The sequence below is a fragment of the Odocoileus virginianus genome, chromosome X (genome assembly GCF_023699985.2).
Source record: "Odocoileus virginianus isolate 20LAN1187 ecotype Illinois chromosome X, Ovbor_1.2, whole genome shotgun sequence".
Lineage (NCBI taxonomy): Eukaryota > Metazoa > Chordata > Mammalia > Artiodactyla > Cervidae > Odocoileus > Odocoileus virginianus.
The window spans coordinates 6023349-6037908 of NC_069708.1; the positions used below are offsets into that span (position 1 = coordinate 6023349).

Here is a 14560-nt window from a genome sequence, read left to right on the forward strand (position 1 = left end):
ATAACATGCAACTATATAAATTATAAATGCACACGCGTGCACACACACACACACTCGAACATATGCCTGGGGTTGTTTTGTTAACTATTTCTCATAGTAGGGCTCGGACCAGAGCTTGAAAACTCCTGAAAAACAGGATCCCAAAGAACCCAGCAAGGTAAATTCAAGGTCAGATGAGCAGGCCCCTTTTCTCTCCTTTTGCTGTCCACAGCATTTAACGGAGGGAGAGGAAATGGCGGGTAAGGGAGAGGACACCAGAGGGAGGTCAGGCGAGGAGCAGGGGCGCGTCAGGACAGGGAGGAGCCCCGGGACTTTCTGGATAGTCAGTTGGTGACCTGAGGAGGTTGATTTGTGAGCGCTTTCCTTAAACGCTAAACCGAAAGAACTTCTGAGTTCCTTGTCCCTGAAAAACCTCCAGAGACGAAGAATTCGCGCTGCTCCAGAAGGTGACACAACCTAGGGTCAGCCCCAGTGAAGGGGATTATTCTTAAGTCGGACGAGGAACGGGGAAGTGGGCGGGGCATCGGAAGCGCGGGAAGGCCGGGCGGGGTCGGTCCAAAGAGTGACTCACGCCGTGCTCAGCACAGCCCACAAGTGGGGCAAGCACTTCTGCATTTTGGAACTCATCCGCGAGCCGAAGCACCAGGGCGTAGGTGGGCTTGTGCCCTTTCCGCGGGCCAGTGATGCTCGCTGCAATGGGCAGCACCAGCTTCCCCTTGCGGCCCTGCTGCAGGCGGGCTCGGGCGGCCGGCTCGCCGGGCCCACGTGACCTGCTGCACGGGACACCGCCTCCACCGCGCCCAGGCCCCGCCCCATGACGTCACGCTCCTCAGATTGTCTGAACGTTCCTTCTCTTTCCGCTTTCGGTCATTGGCCGGCCTGGCAGACAGCGCCCCCCCTTCGCCCCGCCCCCGAAGTCGTGGGGAACGCGAGTGGGGGCGGGGCCTGGGCCGGAGGGGCGGGGCGAGAAGGCTCCGCGCCGGTAAAGGGGCCGCTAGAAGCGCGGTCCGAGCCATCTACTGCCGCCAGCCTGCAGGCCCTCCAGGCTAGCCGCACGCCCCTTCCCCGCCCGCCGCCGTCACCAGGGAAACAGGTCGAGACCGCCCGCCGACCCCACGCTGTTTTCATGGCAGCCGCGAAGAAAGCAGTTTTGGGGCCCTTGGTGGGAGCAGTGGACCAGGGCACCAGCTCGACGCGCTTTCTGGTGAGCCCGGGGTGGGTGCCACTTGAGAAGGTGCTAAACCGGGGCGGGAGCCTTAGAACGCCGGGGCTGGGTGTCGCGTCCCCATCCCGTTCTTCCCACGGCCCGGGGCCCCGGCCACGGGGCAAGAGGAGGAGGCCAAGGGCACCTAGTGGGACTTGCCACGCTGGAGCCGCCCCGCCCGGCCTGGGGGAACGCGGCCTCTCGCGACCCCCGCAGCTGAGCTGAGTAGCCCTGGCCTCGGTGGTGGACAGCGACCTCCTACTGATGAAAGGATTCCTCCCCCGAAGGGAGCTAGGACTCATGGAGCATCCGTGCAGAGCGGCCCGCCTGCAGCCGGGGACAGGTGGCCACACTGACCGCTGCTGCAGCCTTCCCCAGAAGCATTTGGCCTGCCCGACTCAGGACGTCCTTGGATAGGGGGAAGCTGTGTCACGGTTGTCGGAGCCTAACACAGCGTGTTGTGGAGCAGTCAAACAAATATAGTATTTGCGTGATGATGCCTTGTCATCCTCTCCCACAGACATTGCAGAAGGTAGAATGCTAGGGGCTGGCGAGTGGCAGAACACGTTAGGAAAAAGTCACACTACACTGCTTTTACTGGAATCTTAATTTCATTTCAAAGCTTTGTAAATTTCATTTCCAATACTTTGCCTGTTACAAAGATGACTGTCCTCTCTGCACTTCACAGCATAAAGTGACAGGGAGATTGTTTCTCTTTTTATTTGCCATGTGTGACAGCAGAGTTTTGCCATAATGGAGTGCTATTTAAGTGACTCTCTGCTGACTGATTTGTTTGGGGCAATTAGGAAACTTGCTCTTAAAGTGATGTAGTACTGAGTTCAGTAAGATCATTTAAAAGTAATTGAAATAAACTGTTGTTGGTTAAGAGCTCATTCTTTCAATGGACATTTGACTAACCTGGCAAGTTGATATAAATATTTAATGATTGGTTAACTCCCTCTTCACTTCTTTGTCTCAATTCATGTTTTCATGTCTTCTTTAGTATGTATATGTATGTATACATTGTATATACCTTATATATATATTTTTTTTCAGAACTCTATTTAGTTGACCACTTGACTAAAACCTGCATTTGTACCTTCATTTTGATATTCATGTCTCTTGTCTAAAGTCAGAAGCTTTCAGTCCAGTTTTAGCTTGGTTCTTATTTAATGACGTACTCTGGTTTGAGCTGCCAAGACCTAATTCTCCTGTTTCTTACATTGTTTATCTTTTGATCAGACAGGGCAGGTTTCACTTTGTCTTATTTTCATATAAATATTTATAAAGTAACCCTGAATCATAAGTAAGAAAGATCACCTAACTAGATTTGATTAATCAAGTATGCAGTCATCACTACCATCTTCCCAAATTAAGAAAGACCATTAAGACATGTGTGCTAACTGTGGGTTGAGTTTTGAAGCCACATTCAAGAATTGCCCACACAAATGCCTGCAGGGGACAGACAGAGTGAGGAGGAAGGCTGGAGAGCAGACTCCGGCTAAAGGGACAGCCTCTAGCTGCCAGGCAGGAACACTCGCCTCAGGTTGCAGAAGCTTCAGATTCTTTAAGAAAAATTGGTAGTCAAGCGTTTTCAGTGAAATCTTCCTGTCCTTACATGTTGGCAACTAGTTGCTAACGGAGTGTAGGGGCCAAACCAAACATGGCAGTTGTTCCCAAGTTTATACAGCCTTTGCCCTCTCTGAAAGTGGGTATAATATTTCCTAACTCTGTAGGCTGCCTTTTGAGTTGCCAGCCTGACTGTGTTGGTCTTCCTTTTGACTTGTCAGTGTTGCTGTACATGGGGCTTCCCTGGAGGCTCAGAGGGTAAAGAATCTGCCTGCAATGTGGAAGACCCAAGTTCAATCCCTGGGTTGGGGAGATCCCCTGGAGAAGGGAATGTATTCTTACCTGGAGAACGCCATGGACGGAGGAGCCTGGTAGGCGCTACAGTCCATGGGGTCACAAAGAGTCAGACACAACTGAGTGACTAACACTGTTACCATGCATGTAGCCCAGCAGTCTTCTTTATCTACTGCAGGTTGTTCCTGGCCCCTCAGATTCTGTTGCCCGAGGAGTGTCTTTCTGCATTGGTGGGGAAGGAATAAATCAACCTTCTATTATCACAGTCGGTTGTTCAGTGATTGACATGAATAGCAGGAGCCTTTAAGAAGTCGGCTGCTGTTTACTGTGGCTTGATCTCAGTGAGTAAGCTAAGGTGAACATTCAGAAGGCTCCCATTCTGCTTATAGAGTGATGTTTAAAAGTTGATCAGTAAAGTTTCCTGCTCCTTGAGAAGCAACTCTTCAAGAAAGCTTCAGAGGTAGATAGAAGACTACCTGTGTGAAGAGATCCTGGGTGAAATAGAGAAAAATCTGGCATTGGTTTAGAAAGGGTTTTGTTTTTTTTTTTTTTTCTCCCTTGGTTATAAGGAAAGAAGTTGCTAAACCACACTCTGCAAAATTCAAATAATAGATTTGCTGAATAAGTGCTTCAGTCACAAGGTGATCCCCAGGGGTTGTTCCAGTCATATTGTTCCACATCGTAATTATGACTTAAAAATAATTGCTTACCTTCTCAGGAAAGAATACAATAGATAAGAACTGTCATAAGGAAGCTTATAAAGTGAAAAGTATTAAAATAATTTCCTGGCCCTTATTCATTGCATATGCGTGTCTCATTCAGTGTTCACAAGACCAATCACCTCACTGAGCTTCCCTGTCCCTTTTTCTATGCCAGTTATATTTTTTTCTCCCACAAAGGACACAAGATTTCTTTATTCATGTTCTCTCATCCAAGGGAAATGCCTCCTCCCCATTTTCCCATATCTGCTTCTTGGAATTCTGTTCTGCCTCCAAATAGTGGCTCAGTTACCATCTCTTGGTGGAAGTCTTTGCTCAAACCCTTACTCAGAATTTCTCCCCCTTCCTAGAGCATTCTTTTTATGTCTCTGTTAATAGCTCTTATCAGCTTTACTTTGTGTTATTATATATCTGCTGAACTTAAAGCAGGAACCACCTTTTGGATATTTGTTCATCTTTGTATTTCTTAAAATGTCTTGGTCAACATGACAAATGAACACCTGTCTTCTCTACAGGGAGCACTTTACACATATTTCTTGAAAAGATTTTTATAGGTCAACTGAATTTTAATTCTGATTCTCCTTTTTCTCTTGTCAAAAAATCTTAAACCTCTCTGACTTGGGTATGTCTGATTACTTAATTGCTTCTCTTTTAGTAATAGAGCTGCAAATTTAGAATGTGTTCATTTCTTCCTCTAGTAGTCAAAGACTTAACCTGGAGACTCTAGGCATGTTTTGCACCAAAGGAAAATTTCCAACTTGTCTGATAGGAAAGTGAACTGGGCTTGGCAGGGGTTTACCCAGATTGCAGCGTAGGAACTTCTTGGAAAGAAAATTGGTGTAACAGGTTTAAAGGAGGGGCCATTTCTTTATAAGACAAAAGCTTCAGCTTAAACAATCAACTTCCTTCCTTAATTTGGTAGCTTTGTTGTTTCCCCATTAGATTGACTGTTAAAAAAAAGACATTCTACCACCTAGAAGGGTAGAATGGAGTAGGAGGTGGGAGGGTGGCTTTTGAGGGAGGTGTGTATATTGACGGCTGATTGATGTTGATGTATGGCATAAATCAACACAACATTGTAAAGCAATTATCCTCCAATTAAAAATAAAATAGATTAAAAAAACAAAGGCTTGGATTTGTGTTGTACCTGTGATGTGTCAGGTACTCACTGAGGACTTTCCATTTAATCCTCATAACTGTGATGTAGGTAGTATTATCGAGCTCCTTTACACAGGTGATTAGAACATGATGGGGAATGTGCCCAAGGTTGCAGAGTGACTGGTGGAACTGGGATTCAAGTCCAGGTCTCTCCCAGTCAGAAGCCTATCAGCCTAACTCCTCCTACCTTCAGTAGGCTCTCCAGTTTTCTGAGTACAGTTGTTTCTCCGTATCCAGGGGATTGGTTCCAGGTCCCCCATGGATACTAAAACTGTAGGATGCTCACATCCCTTACATAATGAAAAAGCATGTCACTTGCCTATAATCTAGGCACAACCTCCCTTATGCTTTAAATCCTCTCTAGATGACTTAAACCTAACACAATGTAAATACTGTGTAAGGAGTAAATACAGTATATACATGTAAATATATGTAAATACAGTATAGATGTTGTGCACATAGGTGCCAGGCACAGGGTAACTTCACGTTTTGCTTTTTCAAACATTTTGGAATTCTTTTTTAGAAAACACTTTGTATCTGCAGTTGCTCAAATCTGTAGAAGCGGAACCATGGATGTGGAAGACTGACTGTGGAGGGGAGATAGGAGGCTGGGCACTTACCAGTTCTGATTATGGTCACAGATGAATCTTCACCAAGTAAAACAGACTTACATACTGGTTTCACAATATTTTTTTAAAGGTTGCTTTTGAATAAGTACTGCTGGTTCTGATCATCCTGTGACTCAGATGAAGTGGGGCCTGGGCAGGGCTTAGGTGTAGTCACCGTGGATAATGGTTGCATAACCATTTTGTTCCAGTAGCCAGCTTCTGTGAAGAATGACTTGAATTGTAGCTCCATGCTTATTTTGGCAGGAAACATTGCCTTGGCCCCGGTTGTCTCATCATACTTAGAGATCTCAAGGTTAAGGGATAGGTTTCCGCTTTCTTTCTTTCGTTTATGTATTCAACACATAAATATTAAGCACCCATTAGGGGACAGGAACTAATGAACAGTGAATTTGGTAAAATGAATTTGGCCCACAGCTGGACTGAGACCCCTCTTATATAATAAATGTAACTGTGTTTTCCAGCCCCCACTAAGTTGGTTTTCTTCCTTGCCCATCACATTACAGAAATGGTAAGAACATCTCATCAGAGGGCTGCCACCCTCTCTTATCCTCTTGTCGCATAAACATAAATGTTTAGAGCCTTCAGTTTGGACTTCCATGAGGGGCAGAGTGGTATCTTTTTTTCCCCCTCTCTAAAGCTTAACACAACGTTTGGCATCTGGTAGGTGCTCCGTGGACTTCCCTGGTGGTTCAGTGGCAAAGAATCTGCCTGCCAATGCAGGAGACACAAGAGGCATGGTTTTGGTCCATGGGTCAGGAAGAACCCTGGCGGAGGAAATGGCAACCCACTGGAGGATTCTTGCCTAGAGAATCCCATGGACAGAGGAGCCTGGTGGGCTACATACAGCCCATAGGTTCGCAAAGTATTGGGCACAACTTAGCGACTAAATAACAGCAACAGCAGAGGTGCTTGTTGCATGAATAGACAGCAGCAGAGAGAGGCCTCCAGGGCTCGATGTGTTGTCTAGAACTCTTGGACTGAAAGACTAGAAAGGGAAAACTTATGGGGTCTTGGGAGAAGTTGGATTGAACAACTATAGTTATACTAGAGGTATGTATAAATATATGCTATTGAATATAACCTCACTTTTTAAAGAAAAATATGCCATTTGCTACGTTTTCTTTACTTCTCTGGCCTTGGGAAGATGCCATGATGCCGTTTGTGGTCAAGTTTGCAATGTAACATGTTCGTAGCTAGTATTTTTATTTTAGATGCTACAGATTTACATAATATCATGGTGTTTTAGAGAGGGAGTTTGCATTCCTGAAAAATGTCTTACTTACCCAGTAGAGTGTGGCATGAGTAGGCTAGTGGGGAAATCACGTGGGGAGGGAAGTGAATGCATGTTTATGATGGGATGCTTGAGTTAGTCACAGGGTGGGTGAGGCAAGCCTGAAAGACAGTTACTTAGTAAGGACTGTATTTTGTGTCTCCACTATTCCCCTTTGGCTGAGACAAAAAAGGTGATCATTGTTTCAGAAAGTTCTTTTTAAACAGTTCTTATAGAAGTAATTTTCCTTGTTTTAGGTTTTTAAGTGTCCCCCTCTTCCAAACCTGGAAATTGATCATAATTTAGGCACAGTGGTGAATATGGACTAATGACTTCTAATTCTCCTGCTTATAATAGAAATAGTAGTAGTGAGTGTCAGCAGCAGTAGTGGTAACATCTTTTGGGTTTCTACGATGTGCCAGCACTCTGCTGAACTTCTCTTTTCCTACCTGAACTTGTTTCTGCAGGTTTTCATTGCCCTCCCCCACCAAAAACAAACTCTGGAACATGATTTGGGCTTAGAGATGAATACAGAACTGGTGCTTTTTGTTTTTAATAAATCCAAACTCTTATCACCTATCTGCTGTGCTGGTGGTAGTAGTAATAATAGGAACAGTAATCAAAATAGTAGCACTGATAGCAACAGTAGTGGTAACATCTTTTGGATACATGTTGTGTGCTCACCCTGTGTGAAATACTTTTCATACATTATTTAGTCCTTTGCCGATGGAAAAATCAGCAACTTAGAAAAGTTAAAGTCAGACAGCTGACATGGGGCTTCCATGGTGGTCCAGGGGTTAAGGGCTTCCCAGGTGGCACTAATGGTAAAGAACCTGCCTGCCAATGCAGGAGATGTAAGAGACACAGGTTCGATCCCTAGGTCGGGAAGATCCCCTAGAGGAGGGTGTGACAACCCACTCCAGTATTCTTGCTTGGAGAATCCCCATGGACAGAGGAGCCTGGAGGGGCAAAGAGTCTGACACAACTGAAGCGACTTAGCACGCACGCCAGTGGTTAAGACTCCATGCTCCCACTGCAGGGGCACCTGTTCAGTCTCTGTTCTTGGTCACGGAAGATCCCACATGCTGTGCTGCATGGCCCAAAAAAAGACAAAAAAACACAACCAAAATACTGATATGGATAGGGCTGAGCTTGACCCCCAGCTCAAGCTCTTCCAGGTCTGTGCTTTTTGCCTCCATATGACATCAAGCATGAGGCTCTCAACTACCTTTCTGGCTCACATGCAGTTCTAAAACTCTCTCTTTCTCTTTTAATAGACATATGGTTGACACAGAAGGTCATATAAGTTTAAGATGTACATTTGTGTTTTTTTATATATTTGTATATTGCCATATGATTACCACCGTAGCATTATCTCCGTAGCTCTGCCTTGTCACATAAATCTCACTTATTTTTTTTGGTGGAAACCATTAAGATCGAGTCTCTTAGCAACTTTGAAGTTTCTGGTACATTACCATTGACTCTAATCACTCTGCTGTGCATCAGCTCTCCAGGACTTATTTATCTACTAGTTCCAAGTCTCTGCCCTTAATGGATCTCTTTCAGCTACGATCTCAAACATTAGCAACTGACTGCTGGGTGTCTTCACTCAAACATGAAACTGGCAATCTCTTTACCCCTTCCATACTGTAATTACTGCTTCTTCCCATACCTTTGTTTTGTAACATTGCCTACTCTTTTTTTTTTAAACTTTTTATTTTATATTGAGGTATAGCCAATTAGCAATGTTGGGGTGGTTTCAAGTGAACAGCGAAGGGACTCAGTCATACATATACATGTATCTATCCATTCTCGCCCAAACTACCCTCTCATCCAGGCTGCCACATAACATTGAGCACAGTGCCCTGTGCTGTAAGTAGGTCCTTGTTGGTTATCCATTTGAATATAGCAAAATACTGCCTACTCTTGTAACCTGTAACCTGTCATCCTTGAGTATTCCTCCTTTTTTGTCATTCCTCCCGATCCAAGCCCTTGATGTATCTAAATACTTATACCTCCTAAACTGAATATCTCAGCAATGCACTTCATTCAGTGCCCACGGCTGCCACGACACCTCTAGGCATCTTACATGGATCACTGCAGACACATACATTCTCAGCTGCTTTCCCTGCCTGAGCCTACCTTCCCCACTGTTCCCAGTCTTCATCTGCAAATTACGTCTTCTGAAAGCACTTCTCTGACTCCCCCCAAGTGTGGGTTGGATGTCCTTCCTCCTCTTGATAGTGTAGGCAGCCCTACATTAGAAAACCTCTTCGTATTCTCTGCTACTTAATGGATGAAAACATCACAATTAGTCCTGGTATGATTTTGTACTGGAAAAGCTCTGGTATTTAGAAAACCTAGAGCTTAGCCCTGTTTTGTCAGTCCTATCCCATCTCTTGGAGTTCAGTTGGTAAGTCAGAGAGCATTCTTTTAGGTCCATGGGTTTCAGTTTGTATTGTCATTTTGCTTTCTGCCTTGGAACTCCATGGTTAAGCACACTTCTTAGTGACTTAGTGAAGTCGCTCAGTCGTGTCTGACTCTTTGCGACCCCATGGACTGTAACCTACCAGGATCCTCAGTCCATGGGATTTTCCAGGCAAGAATACTGGAGTGGGTTGCCATTTCCTTCTCCAGGGGATCTTCCCAACCCAGGGATCGAACCTGGGTCTCTCGCATTGGAGGCAGGCGCTTTACCGTCTGAGCTACCAGGGAAGCCCCAAGCGCACTTCTAGAAGAGTTTAAATCTGGAAGCTGAAGTCAGTAAAATATGAAATCTAAGGTAGGGTGTAGTCCAGAGACTGAGCTACAATTCTCTGTCCCGGCTTTTGAAGGGTTCTAGAGATGCAGGGAGGGCACTGAACACTGGCCCAGACCTCTTCCAGATCCCATAAACTCTTGTGTATTCCTTTAAATGAATTTTCTTAAAATGAATTTTTTAAAAGAGAGTTTCTGTTCTGTGCCGTTGTGCATCTGCAGTTTGGACTAATCTTTAAATTGAGTTTCAAACTTGAAAAGGGCGAAAAAGATGAGGAGCATCTGTAACTCGGGTGTTTCTCCCTTGCCATCTAACAGTTTTTACACGAATGACCATGCTACTCATCTGATAGAGCAAATTGTATAGCCATTGCCCTCTTTCAGTGACAGTGTCTTTTGCAATCTGCCTGAAAAGAACAGACTAGCATTTTCGCTCCTGGGTAATGTGTTGTCATTGGAGTTACCTACCCACCAGCCATAGAGTCTTATGGAAACATCCTTAGCTTACTTTGGATACTTGTCCGCCTGCAGACAAATGGATAACCCGGAGGCTTCATTACAATTACTCATGTGAACGTAGGTATATGAGAAAAGCACTGCTCTACAACTTCACTGTCCAATATGGCAGCCACTGGTCTCAGGTGGCTACTGATCACTTTGAATGTGGTTAGTCTGAATTGAGTTGGATCAGAAGTATAAAATCTATACCAGATTTCAAAGACTTAGTACAAAAAAAGTAGACAAGCTAATCAATTTTGCATTGATAAAAGTAGACAAGCTAATCAATTTTGTATTGATCTCATCTGTTGAAATTATTTTAGATATATTGGTTTAAAAAATGTGATTAAGATTAATTGTACCTGAGAAAATTTTAAATTATAAATTTATGTTACGAATTATATGTGGCTTGCATTTGTGACTTGCATTATATTTTTGTTGGATGGTGATCCACGAAGCAAGTTGCAGATTCTGAAATAGTAAATCTAAAACCTGCCCCATACACTGGGGAGTGGTGCACAGGGTCAGATCCCAAACACCGAAAGGTGATGTCCATTTTCTCCTCAGAGTCAGAGCTCTAAAGAAGTAGAGAGGTCCAGACTTCATCCTCTTACATCCACATGTTCTGTGATCACACATCACTCTCTAATATGCCAGATAGGATTTACCAGATTCCTTCCCTTTTCTGTGCCTATTACAACAACGTTTAAATCCATTTTTGTGTGTGTGCGTGAGGGTCCTGACATTAGCTTACTTAAAACTACGGGGTGATGGAAGAGGAAGCCTACTCCATTCATAGCTCCCTAGGTCCACTGACGCAGTATTTTATGAATCCATCCACCAAAAAGGCACACCTTATTTTTTAAAAAAAATTTAATTGGAGGATAATTGTTTTGCAATATTGTGTTGATTTCTGCTGTACGACAACATGAATCAGCCATAATTATATGTGTATTCCCTCCCTCTCAAGCCTGCTTCCCCCTTCCCATCTTACCCCTCTTGTTTCTTGTTCCAGAGTCCTTTGGGGACTTGTAGACTTTGGGAGCAGAAGTAATATGAGGAAACATTATACAACTACGGCTTCCTATTAGAGTTTCTGCCATATAACCATTTCCCATTTGATTTAAGAATGTATCTCCTAATAAGTACCTGATAGACCCCAGTGTTTTAGATATTCAACAAATATTTATTAATTACCGACTCTAGGCCAGGCACTATTCCAGGCCCTAGAGAAACTTTAGAAAATAAAATGGGACAAATGGAGTGGACATCCTAGGAACTTACACTAATGCTAAAGTTGTAAATTACTGGTATATTACACTGGTTTCTGCCAACTGCCTTTTATTTATGATGTGTCAGGTTAACCTTTGACTTGTGAGATATTTTATGTCCTCAGAGGACTTGAGAATTTGCCTTCTTGTTTTCATTATGTTTATCACTTCCTTACCAAAAGATGATGTGTGTGGTGAGTAGAGAGGTGAGCAGCAATAAGACTCACCATGTGTTTTCCCTTATTACTTTGTCTTTCTGAGTCTGTCTTCAGCGAGGAATTTTCTCCCACAGGAAACCTAGGCCTGGAAACACTTTCTTAATTGGAGGTGACTTTACTGCTGTGATTAGAGTGATTGGGAAAGTTAATTTTAATTAAAATATAAACTCTTAACTCTGAAAGACTAAGTCATGTGATACTTAAATATAGATATACCCAGGTGAAAAATAATACTTGGGAAAGAAGTTGTTAGGTTTTTAGGAAGCGTTATTTTAATGGTGTTAAAATTGCAGAGGCTAGTACTGCACTTATTCTTCGGTAGCTTTCCTCCATGGGTTTTAATGTTTAATAATCAAGGGTTACCAATTCATGTCACAGAGAGCACTCAGCTTGATGCCACGGTCGGTCCTCTTCTCTCCTTCCTGGTAACGACTCTCCTTGGCACTCATAAGAGTGAGATGCATTGTTACACTTTCCTTCAAAGGAATTTACACAGAGTGCTTTCCTGCCTGGGCATCTGTGATTCCTGTTTCTACATGCAAGATGGGTGCAGAATGGAACCTGACACTATCAATATCAACACTGATCCAGCTCTTTTATTTTTGGTTTTCCTAATCTCTAAAAGAAATCCATACTATTCACTGGTTGATGTATTAAGTTTCCTACATCTGGAACCATTTCTTAAAGAATGAAGAATTGCCTCTTCAGCGTTACCTTTAACAGATTTTCATTTATCTAAAAAGACGTTATTTCTGAAGCTACCTTATAACTCGCATGATTCTATCTGAAGAGAATGTAGAACATCTTGCCAGGCATTTCCTCTGAAATGATTTTTCTCTCAGTGAATAAGAACTTCAGTTGCCTAATAACTTTTGAACATCTTTGCTGTCTACCTGCATTTTTTACTCTACTCTTGCAATATGTTTTTCAGGTTTTCAATTCAAAAACAGCCGAACTACTTAGTCATCATCAAGTGGAAATAAAACAAGAGTTTCCAAGAGAAGGGTATGTTTCCTAATTTAATATGTAAAGATATTTCATGTTTATTAGTCCATCTCAACCCACCTGCCCTATGCCTCTGTAAAGTACACTTGACCAAACACCCTCTTGAGAAGACAAGGAATAGGTATTAGTCAAGAAAAGAAGCAGTAACTTGGGACTTCCCGGATGGTCCATTGGTTAAGAATCTGCCTTGCAGTATAGGGAACTTGGTTTCTATCCCTGGTCAGGGAACTAAGATCTGACTTGCCAAGGAGCCACTGAGCCCATGTGCCATAACTCAGACTCGGCTTAGCAAAAAGAATAAATAAAATAAGTAAATATATATATATATAAAAGAAGCACTAACTTGGTAGGTCAGCAAAAATGTGGATGACTGATGGCTTAGAAATTCAGGGAGGAAAAAAAAAGAAATTCAGGGACAGAAAAGGAGTAATAAAGTAATAAAGCAAAGGTGTATTAGATATCAAATTCCACATTGACTTTGAAGTCATTTAGTTTTATGTGTTCATTATTGTCAAGCTGCTTCTCTCCTGATTTGCACGTGAGGGTTTTTTCCTTAAATAAAGAAATGGTTTTTTTTTTTAATTCATATATCTTAACATCTGCTACTAAATCATCCTTTTGGGAAATAATGTTCGTATGTAGTAACTGTAGTGTTACTAATATGCATGCATTATATAGTACATATACATGTACTGTACGGTGTTCAAAAATTGATATTTATGATACAACTACTTTGAAAAACTATGTGGCAGTTTCTTATCAAATTAATCATATATCTGCTGCATTCCACTCTTAGGAATTCATCCAAGAGAAGTGAAAGCATAGGCCTATAGAAAGACTTATCTACATGAATGCTTATAGTAGCTTTGTTCATAATAAAACTGGAAGCCCCTCAAATGTTTGCCGTCAGTAAACAATGAATATACTATTCATCAGTAAATAATAACAATAAAATACTGTTAGACAGTTTTAAAACAGTGACCTGATACATTCAACAACATGGTTGAATCTCTTTAATATCATGGAAAATGAAAAAAAGCTGGTCATAGGAGAATACATCCTATATGACTATCTAAAATTTAAGAAGATGCTGAACTAATTAGGATGATAAGAATCCCGAAAGTGGTTGCCTGTGAGTGTGTGATTGACTTGAAGGCATGAAAGAACTTTTCTGGTGCAAAGGAAATATTGTATACCTGGATGTGGGTGTTGGTTAAATTGGTATATGCATTTGTTGAAACTCAACAAATGTGTGTGCTTTAGATCTGTTCGTTATATTGTAAAGTTTACTTCAATTTAAGAAAGGAAAACAAAGCAGTGCCTTACCAGATTTTCCATTAAAAATTCTCTCCTATGTTTCAGGGAATTCCTTTGTTTAATAATAAAAGTTATTGACATGTTTCTAGCATTTGAATGACTATCCATAGACCTGATCCTGTTGCAGTTTAAAAGAGAGGATAGTTAGTCTTGGAGGGATAGAAATTAGAAATATGTGGAAGGAGATCATGTTTTTGGAAAGAGAAAATTTAGAGACAGAATTCGTAGCTTGGGAAAGCTGGGCAGGCCTGGGGGAAAGCTAGGCAGACCTGGAGGAAGGCTGAGAAGAAAGACATTTAGCATTCCCTTGCTACTTCCAGATTGTAGCGTAGGATTCTTTTAACTTGTGTCATTTCTACTTTTCCATAGATAAGATATGCCATTTGTTTCTCCCAGATACTCATCCTTGTCATTTATTATAAGCCATTCAACCTTCTGAGGTCCTTGTGCCTTACATACAATTGCACTGGGATTTGGTCTGAAAACTTGGACCAATCACTTGTCTACATGACATAGTTCTTGGAAGGAATTAAAAATGTTTCCCTACTTTCTAATGAAACATTTTAGGAAAAATCATGACAAAAGTGATTAATATACTTATTTGACTTTAGAATTTGTTGTGCTTCATAAATAAATAAATATATAAGGAAG

The 14560-nt window shown here is 42.4% G+C and overlaps 1 protein-coding gene and 1 non-coding gene across 6 annotated transcripts in view; one reads left to right on the plus strand and one right to left on the minus strand.

Annotated features, from left to right (window-relative positions):
* The first annotated feature begins 952 nt into the window (after positions 1–952).
* Positions 953–14560, plus strand: part of GK (glycerol kinase) — a 75654-nt gene continuing 62046 nt past the window's right edge. For 2 of the 5 annotated variants that reach the window (XM_020871026.2, XM_020871027.2), the window contains exons 1-2: positions 954–1204; positions 12519–12592. In XM_020871026.2, coding sequence (XP_020726685.1) covers positions 1127–1204; positions 12519–12592 — 152 coding nt within the window. In that variant the 5' untranslated portion in view covers positions 954–1126. Of the gene's footprint in view, positions 1205–12518; positions 12593–14560 lie in introns of all 5 variants that reach the window. The other 3 variants (XM_020871028.2, XM_020871029.2, XM_020871025.2) reach the window with 2 other exon arrangements.
* TRNAW-CCA (transfer RNA tryptophan (anticodon CCA)) lies at positions 9487–9558 on the minus strand. The gene has a single exon. It is a non-coding gene; the product is annotated as a tRNA-Trp (tRNA).